Here is a 9,677-nt window from a genome sequence, read left to right as displayed (position 1 = left end):
TTTTAATTTGAAGAGTATTGAAAGAAAAAAAAAAAAAAAAGTTTGAATCTTCTAGAGGATGGGTTTTGCAACGATCAGTGATGATGATGACGGGCGTGACACCACCCTACCATCATTAATCATTAATTCCAACTCCATTCAATCACACGACGTCGTTTCCAATTTCTTTATTTTGTTTTTTTTTTCCTTTTTTCCAATTACGTTTTTATTGGATAAAAAATTCAAAATTAAGCAGCCGAATCGCAATTCTGCACCTATAAATAATCCCCATGGTTCCCACCAACTTCTCCATCGATCGACCAACGATTAATCAAAATCTCAGCTCACAAATCAGCCACACAATTCTCACAGACCTTCCGCGACTGCATCAATGGCGACCAAAGTGTATATTGTGTATGTCCATCGCTTCTCTCCTCGTTCCCTTTGCCTTTCTCTTCAAATTTCATGTAATTTTGTTTCCATTTTTGTTATGTGGCTCGGATTTTCACTGATGTGCCCTTGCGTCCGTTTCGCATTCCGATCGCTTTCTCGTTTTCGTTTTGAAGAGTCGTTTCTAGATCTCTTTTCGTATTGTTGTTTTTTTTTTAACGTTGTGGATCTCATTGCGATTTGTGTTCTGTCAAATTTCCGGTTTCGTTTGCATGCTGATTTTGGTGCTTTTATGTGATGTGTGCTTGGGAACTGAATCGCTGGGAAAGATGCCTAGCAATTGGAATGTTTCTTCTTACTTGATATGATTAATTTTGTAGGATTAGTTCGGAAATGAGGTTTCCTTGTGAATTTTATTTCCTGAACAATTCTTGACTTTCTTAAGCGCTTAACCAAGTAGTTTTAGCTTTTGGACTTGAGATTTTGTGTTGACTTTTTCTTTTTCTGAATTAACCAGAAGCACTAAAAAATCAATAATTTATTCCTTTTAGCCTTTCATTACCACTGTTATTTAAAATGAAATTAGCTCAAACAATAGGAATAACGATGGATTTGAAGGCCAAATATTCATGTTCACTGCAGTATTTGCTCAGGAAATTCATTTCTACATTCAAATGAATTCTTGAATTGCCTTGTATGAGATTCATAGATTCACAGGCTAGATCAGAATCAGAATCAGACTTTCATTTTCGTTTTCTAAAAGGTTTCTATTTGATTTGTTAAAGTTGACTGCTTCTAATTTTCAACCAAAAAATTGGACTGCCAAGAGACTCTATTCTACAACTGCCGAAAGTTAACTAGTTTAGTTTTTAAATGTTGCATTTTTTGTGCTGGGAAACAGTTGAGGTTCATCCTTGGTATCTAGGACTTATTTGTCTCGTAAACATTTATTACCTACTGATTGTCCATTTAGAACACGTCCTCTGTGCTTTCCTTAAAGAAAAAAAGGATTATTTAACAAATTTTGAAATACAAACGTTTCTAATTGTTGCACATCTTATATACACTTCTTTACTATGAACTAGACATGCTTAGCAATCTATATAGCTCTGCTAGGTAAGAAGCATGGCTCTGTATTAAGTTGATATTACCAGTGCCACTTCCAGCTTCCTCATGCAATAGAATGTTTTATAACCTTATTTCCCATTCTCCCGATTCTGACAACATTTGGGCCCCTTTGCCCTTTAAACTTTAGTTTTGTGCATCATAGATATAAGTGTTGGGAACTTATTCTTAAAGGGATGGAAACCTATGGTCAGTATGTATTATAAGGTTCAGTAATTTTCTGCATTGCAGTCTATTGTTGTTACTTCAAAAACACAAACTGTCAAGCAAAGATAGTAACTTGTAACGAACAGAGCTTTTCAGCTTAGTCAGCATGAGTTGTCACGTTTGTCTAGTGGTAGAATGAATGGTAATGTGATTCGATAAATATGATATATGGAGAATAGGTAAATTTTTAACTGATAACAGGACAAATTGTTCTTAAATATGTTATCTTTAGTTCTTATCATTATCAATTTTCAATATTCCACTCGACTGTCATATTCAGAGGTATTTCTATGTATAATTAGTTGTCTTTGGATTTGAAAGACCTTTCTCAATGTTGTCTTTGGATGTAGCATTTAAAGAAAATGAATAATTAGTTGATTTTGATTTATTCATTATTGTTTGTTACTTAACTTTATGTAACTTATAATATGCTTGATACACCAATTTTTTACCTTTCCTTTTTTGGTGCCATTACTTATAAAAGCTTCTGGGAAGTAGAAATGTTGTTTTTCGATTACACTATGATAGTTTTGACTTGTATCATTTCTTAGATGTAGCCAAATCCAATATGAAAGATGCAGGTCAAATACTTCACATTATCTATTTACTTGCATACTCCTGTGTCGACATGTTTGTTTTCCTTTCATTTACTTGCGTAGTTACCTGCTAACCTGCTATGTGGTTGACTGTACATTTAGATGCTATAGATTCCTTACATCATGGTCTTTACTCAGGTGAAAGTTAGATGGGTTTGTTGGCAAATTCTTGGCTATTTCTAATATGCTTTCCTACCCCGATGATATCCCTTTTTCTTAGTTTAATTTGTTTTGGGCTATTGGAATAGGGACAGGTTCACATTAATTGAAAAAGTATAGGACATTGGTTATCACATTGATTAGTTTGGATGCCATTTCCACTCTTGTGTGACCTTTAAGAATGATGATGTTAAACTCTAGGTGAACTTGGACTTATCACATCAGATCCTGGTGCTGGTAATGTTAGGCTTCAATACATTCGCTAGTTTACTTAGTACAATGAATTAGAAACTTTTCAGGCCACTGGATAACGAGTTATTAGCTTTTCCAGATAACTATGCAATGATTAAGCAAATGAGTTAGCTCTAATGACTAATGATGTGTCTTGACAATAAAAGAGATCGCATTTGAAAGTAGTTCTTTAATTTCTAGCTATCCGGATGCCATGCAGTTTTTCCACCTTGTATCTAATTCGTTGCTACTTTTTCTGTTCTGAAAAGTAGGATTATTCTTTTACTTGCACAAGTGTGCCCCTAAATATTTTCTGTAACTCGGCCTCCTATTGTTATAAAATTAATTTGCTGCTATTGCTATAGCTTCTATTCCATGTATGGACATGTTCAGAGACTTGCGGAAGAGATTAAGAAGGGGGCAGAATCTGTAGAAGGTGTTGACGCCAAGTTGTGGCAGGTAACGTCTGAAAAACTAGCATTTGAAAACTTTTTCACCGACCATGATTGTATTTGTGTGCCATTGGCTTAGTTTCCTTTTGACGATTAAGCATTTGGTCTTGTAATAACCAAATTTGCAAAAAAAGTTTTTATCACTTTAATCTTAACTTTACGTACTAAAAACTGTAGAGCAACCACCAACATATGGGTCCCATAATGTTTATGCTGTTGAAGGTTTTATGATTGTATTTGTGTTATTCCTGCAATTGTTTGCCTTACAAACGTTTGTCCAGGTTCCCGAAACATTACATGATGAAATTCTTGCCAAGATGAGTGCACCACCAAAGAGCGACGTACCAATTATCACCCCGGGCGAACTCCCTGAAGCCGATGGGTTTGTTTACGGCTTTCCGACGAGATTCGGAATGATGGCTGCCCAATTCAAGGCATTTTTGGATGCAACTGGAGGTCTATGGAGAACCCAACAGCTTGCAGGCAAGCCTGCTGGTATCTTCTACAGTACCGGTTCCCAGGGAGGCGGGCAAGAGACCACCGCGTAAGTTCGGCATATCATTCATCTCATAAAATCAATATGATCAATTCAACCATAAGAGGGATATCCTAACCTGAAAACAATTATGCATCACAATAGGTTGACTGCCATCACCCAGCTGGTTCACCACGGAATGATCTTCGTCCCCATCGGTTACACTTTCGGAGCTGGCATGTTCGAGATGGAGCACGTAAAAGGTGGAAGTCCTTACGGAGCTGGAACTTTCGCCGGTGATGGGTCGAGACAACCAACAGTGCTCGAGTTGGAGCAAGCCTTCCACCAAGGAAAGTACATTGCTACCATCACAAAGAAGCTCAAGGGATCGGCCTAATCTTCCAGTTTACCATATAAAAAGATACCGTTTGCAAAACCATTTCCCATTTTTTTACCATTTGAATTTCCTTTATTTCTGTTACGAATTGAGGCAATAATGATTGGATTGTTTGGTTATGTGTATTGTATTGTACGTGTGTTTCACAAACATACAGTTCTTTTAAATGATACAAGTTTGCTATTAGTTTCTGATTCCTCTCCAGATTGCCTCTGGCCATCTATTTCTGTTTGCAGCGAATGTGGAATGTATCAATGGTGTCACGATAGAATCTCGTAATCATTTTAAAGATGTAAATATCACATTGCTCACTTGTTTAGTCGAGTCTTTCTTTTATTGAATTTATAACAAATACCCCAAGAAGATAACAATATCAAAATTGTCTCTTCTCCCATAATTTAGGATGTTTATATGCCATAGATTTCATTCAATCTTGAATAGCACAACCTTATCCAATTCTCAAATGGGACCGTATCAAGTGTGTTAAAATGATAAATTGTTCCAGGATGAACTTGTTACACTAAATGCTGAAATACTAAAGGCCCACTCTTCTTTAAAAAATTTGGATTTTCCAAGAAATCTTCATGCCTAAATTTCACCATCACCAAAATCACAATGTATAATATTATGACTAAATCTATGTCTGTCCATAATATTTTTGTGTTTTTTCAACTTGGTTTGTAATGTTCCCAAAGTTTCAATTTTTGTATTAGATTTTTTTTTCCAAATAAATCCTTCCAAAAACTAAATATTAAAAGAACAACCACCATTTTTTTGTTCCCCGCCGTCTTCCTTTCAGACGTCCAGACCTTCAATTTTCTTCTTCAGGGCTTCCATCAACGAGGTATTTATTTCTTCTTTCCCATAGACGTCCAGATCTTCTTCTTTCCGTCGACGTCTTTGCATGTTTCCGATGCCGTGCAACGTGCTTCCGTCAACAAGATATTTATTCCTTCTTCCCCAGAGACGTCCAAACCTTCAATTTCCATCACCGAATAAACTTTCCATCGACGTCTTTGCACGTTTCTGACGTCATGCAACGCCTTCCTCGTCTTCTGTCTCCTTCTGTTTATACCATTGGTAATTATTAGTCTTCCGTTAAGATTGGTATATATGGGGATATATTTTATGTATGTGTATAGAAAATTGAAGTTCTAAACATCTCACAGTCTTAGTATTCCTGATTATATACTAATATATGGGTATATATTGTATATGTGAATATATCTTATATGTGTATATATCTTATATATATAAGATATATACACATATATCTTATAGTTATGTAGAAACGGTCCTCCATACCATTATTAGTCTTCCGTTAAAATTGGTATATATGGGGATATATTTTGTGTATGTGTATAGAAAATTGAAGTTCTAAATGTCCCATAGTCTTAGTATTCTTGATTATATTCGTATATATGTGTATATATTGTATATGTGTGTATATATATATCTTATAGTTCTATAGATAGGGTCCTTCAAAATTGAAGTTTTAAACGTCTCATGGTCTGGACTATTGTTATTTTTGAATTTTAAGGGATTTCTGAAGGTTGTCAAATTTTGGGGGATTTTAGGGATATTGTTTCAAATCTTTGTCAATTTTTTTTTTTACAAAAACCTTTGTCAAATAGATGTTTTTTTTTCTTTTGGGAGATTTTTAGACGGGATTTGGGGATATTTTGGGAGGTTTTCAATTTTGGGGAATTTAAGGTTTTCTTTTTAATGTTTTGGTGTTTTAATTTGTTTTGGAAAGTATCATTAACCTAAAATTATGGGATCCAAATTATAAACTTCCAATTAATCAATTTTGCATCTTAAAATGAATTTAAAATGAATTTGTAGATACAAGAGAGTATTTAAGTAATTTATGTGATGGATACCCTCTTAAATAATGACAAATGTGTAAATTCTATACATTCCATTTTTTATATAATTAGGATCTTTAAATAGCCCATCAAGTACTAAATAGATAGTACTTTTAACCCAATTAATAAAATGCATTTTCACTTTCTCAAAAAAAAAATAATAATAATAAATAAATAAAATGTTTTTTCATATTGATCAACTAATTTTAACGTTGGGTGGAAATAAGAACTCATTGAAAAAATTTTTAATAAATAAAGGGACCAATTAAAAAAACACTAAAACATTAGAGAGTAAAACAAAAATTAAACTGTCAAAGAGAGTCTAACTCAGTGATAATTGACATATACTTCCAACCAATAGATTGAAGTTCGAATCCTCCCCCAACATGTTATAATTGGTTCAAGAGTTAGATTTATGCAATTAAAAAGGTAAGAGGTCAAACACATATTTTTTATATATTATAGATTTGTTTATACGAAATTATGAGTTCGCTGATCTCATGAACCAAATAACGATACCAAACAGTTAAAAATCATAATCCCACTACTAAAAATACATGTTATACATAGGAGTCGAGTTATTGATGTCGAAACGTCTGTGCTCGTAGCGTGGGACTCGGTTGGGTTGGCTAATTCGCACACATGTCAGATTTCTTGGTCCGTATTTCAAGACCATCGAATGGGGAGCGTGCCGGAACCCGCCGGAATGTCCAAACACAAATGACATCAATTTTTGGCATAATAATCATGAGCTTTACAAACTAAAACCTACCAGAATTGTAAGCCAAGTATCTTTAGATATATTAATTAGGTCCACAATTATTTGTCAATAAAAAAGCTATTTGCATTTTGTGCAATCAAATCAAATTTGGTACTTCTCTAGCTAATAGCTATGGACTCTCTTTATTTCAAAACTATTTTTTTTCCCAATTATCAGCAGCTCTCTATTTGATTATTAATCTTAGAATCCTTTTGATTCCAAAAAATGATAAACAAATTAAAAAGAGACCTACCAAAAGCATAAATTTTCCTTTGATTCCCTAAATATAAAACTTGGAGGGAAAATTAAAGGAAAAAAGAAGAAGAAAAAAGTGAAGCTTATCCTGCTTGGATGTAATTTTAGTGGTAGTAGGTTCTCATTATGCATTTAGCCCTTAATTAATAGTTCTTTGAATACAATAAATACATCATTTAATCCTTAAATCTTTCTTTTTTATATATATATTTTTTAGAACTTTTAATTTCACCTTTTTTATGTATATGGTTTGTTTTTCAATCAAGTTGTTATTATCCCAACTGGTAAAATTTATTGATAAAATCATGTTAGGATGAACATATCAAAATATATTTTATTAATTGAATTTTTTTAATACAACATATAGGAGTGAGATTCGAACTCTCGGAAAGAAGTTCTCTTAACTAATTGAGCTAAACTCAGATTGCATTAGGTTGAAAACATAATATTTCTGCTCATTCACAAAATTGAAAACCAAACCACTCATTTGAATTTGACATTACTTATAATGAACTCTTTAAAAATGATATTATATCAACAATGGACATGACAGCCTTATTTGCATTAAAAAGAAAAATCATATTGTATTGTTTAGCCTAATTTAAAAAGTGAAGCATCATTATTCTCAGATTTTTATTAGATTTCCTTTGAGATCTTCATTTTCTTAATCTCCTTTCTTTATTGGATTATGTTAAAAGAAACTAAGGGAAAGAAAGACAAATCATGGAATCCTAAAGCAATCATTGCATTAGTAAGTAATTAGTTGATGCTAATTAATCATATATAGTTTCTTTTCATTCTCTCTTTCTAAACATCAATAGGATTAGGAATAATTATCCCTAAACAATAAAGCATTAGGTGAAAGGAATTATTCTCAGAGAACTTAGAAAGCAAGAATTTAAAAGAAAAAAGAAAAGAGCTCTCATTGATTAATATCCAAAGTACCACTTCAATGCATGATTAATTTGTTTGAAAATTAAAGCAAAACCCATAAGTTCAGTTGGATAATTATTCACATAGGGAATTATAAAAATGAGACATTTTCTTAAGCAAGGAGATTCTATTTATATTAAAAAAAATATTCTATTTATTATTGCTTTTTTTTACCATTATTTGGAGGTAAGAATTTGGACCTAGACTTTAAAAATTGAACTATATGCCCTCATATATATACCTACATACATATACATATATGTGTATAGCTTCGAGTTTTTTAAATAAGACTAAGTACGTTAATGAAATTTGTAGTAGAAAATTTTAATTTTATGTAATCTAATTGTTTGATTGTGTAAAATGATGATGAATTATACAAATTTGAGTCATTTGTGCACTTCATGCGAGTCCATAATTCTAATATGTAGTATAAAATGCATATTTTATAAGTTTTGGCTGTATAACAACTTAGACTTATATAGCTGGCTAGTAAAATTAAGAAACTCGCAAACTAGGATAATATCAAATCCACGTAACAAGAGTTCGACTTCATAACTACTTGGACTTAAACCATATATAAATAGGGTAGAAATGCCAAAATATATATGAGATGTGACACTTTTCGAACATATTTGGGTTAATTTAATTCTAAAGGTAGTTAGGTGTACCCTCGAAACAAATTGAAAGTTAACAAAAAGATGAAAAGCTATAGTTTAATTTTCCTCGAAACAATAATAAGTACTTCAAGATAAAAAGAAAGAGTAAAGTTTTGGATATTTAAAGTTACATGGGTATCCTCAAGTTTTTCCCTTTTTTTTAATTTTTTTAATTTTTTTTTTTTGGGTTACATAAATGTAAAGTGATTTATATTGTCAAGAAACCCTAAAAGAAGCAAAAGGCCATCAACTTATAAGATCTCTTCCTACTTTGATAAGCAAAAATATATAGCTTTCCAGTTATGAGATGCAGCTGTATTTTTGCTCTAAATTTATTATTATTTGGAGCATATGCATCATTATATTTCAACAAAAAAAAAAAAAAGAAAAAGAAAAGTTCCAAGCAAGGATGATTGGATAAAAGCCTTGTCCACTTTGGAAAATTCTATAAATTAGATGAATTACATAATAGTGCATAATTTCTTTTCTTTTTATTATTTTTACTGTTATTGATATTGTTTATTGCTCCTCTTAAAAGAGAATTTGGAATCCTAACAAACCTTTGAATTCCTCAATATATTTATGTATTTCATTATATTAGCAAAAATGTATTAGATTATTTTTATTTAATGTTATAAAGCACATTGCAAGTAATTATAAGATTTTCTTATTTCTATTTTTCTATTTGAGTCATGTGTAATTAACATATCCATATTGTCATTTCAATGTATTCATACATGTATTCATATATGTTTAAGTTTTTTTTAAGTACCGGGTGAGGGATTGAACTCATAACCTCTTTGGTTGGAGATATATGTCAACTATCAATAAACTATGCTTGTTTTGGCATACCTATATATTTAGTTGACATATTGTGTCATTTATATTTCATTTATTCTTAATTAATTTAGATTTTAACTGTAAAATAACAATTTAAGAATATCCTATCAAAACATTAAGGAAACAATAAAATAGAACCATTTAAACTTCAGGTGGACGAGATTAAATTTTAAGGACTAAATTATGAAAAAAGTTGGAGTTTTGGGACCAAAAACTAACATTTAACACTTTTTGCTGTCTCTTCCCTCTAAAAGGATAAAACATACTATTTAGTATCACGACGAATAATGTTGTTCAACATGAACATAGTTCAATGGTTAACATATGAAGTTGGATGTTCAGATCCCGCTCACA

The 9,677-nt window shown here is 31.9% G+C and overlaps 1 protein-coding gene across 1 annotated transcript; it reads left to right on the top strand.

The window, feature by feature from the left end:
* The first annotated feature begins 234 nt into the window (after window positions 1-234).
* Window positions 235-4,202, top strand: FQR1 (flavodoxin-like quinone reductase 1). The gene is made up of 4 exons (XM_022301107.2): window positions 235-393; window positions 3,053-3,146; window positions 3,421-3,683; window positions 3,780-4,202. The coding sequence occupies exons 1-4, from the start codon at window positions 371-373 to the stop codon at window positions 4,009-4,011; spliced, it is 612 nt and encodes a 203-aa protein (XP_022156799.1). The 5' UTR covers window positions 235-370; the 3' UTR covers window positions 4,012-4,202.
* Window positions 4,203-9,677: the final 5,475 nt, after the last annotated feature.

This window comes from Momordica charantia, assembly GCF_013281855.1.
Source record: "Momordica charantia cultivar OHB3-1 chromosome 10 unlocalized genomic scaffold, Mcharantia_2.0 BLBB01000010.1, whole genome shotgun sequence".
In the NCBI taxonomy this organism is placed as follows: Eukaryota; Viridiplantae; Streptophyta; class Magnoliopsida; order Cucurbitales; family Cucurbitaceae; genus Momordica; species Momordica charantia.
This window is presented reverse-complemented; position numbering and strand designations above follow the sequence as displayed.

Excerpts from the sequence above, each read along its gene's own strand:
- FQR1 (XM_022301107.2), top strand. The coding sequence starts at position 371 with ATGGCGACCAAAGTGTATATTGT. Across the intron at positions 394-3,052 it reads GCGACCAAAGTGTATATTGT|CTTCTATTCCATGTATGGAC; the intron begins GTATGTCCATCG and ends CTATTGCTATAG. Across the intron at positions 3,147-3,420 it reads TTGACGCCAAGTTGTGGCAG|GTTCCCGAAACATTACATGA; the intron begins GTAACGTCTGAA and ends ACGTTTGTCCAG.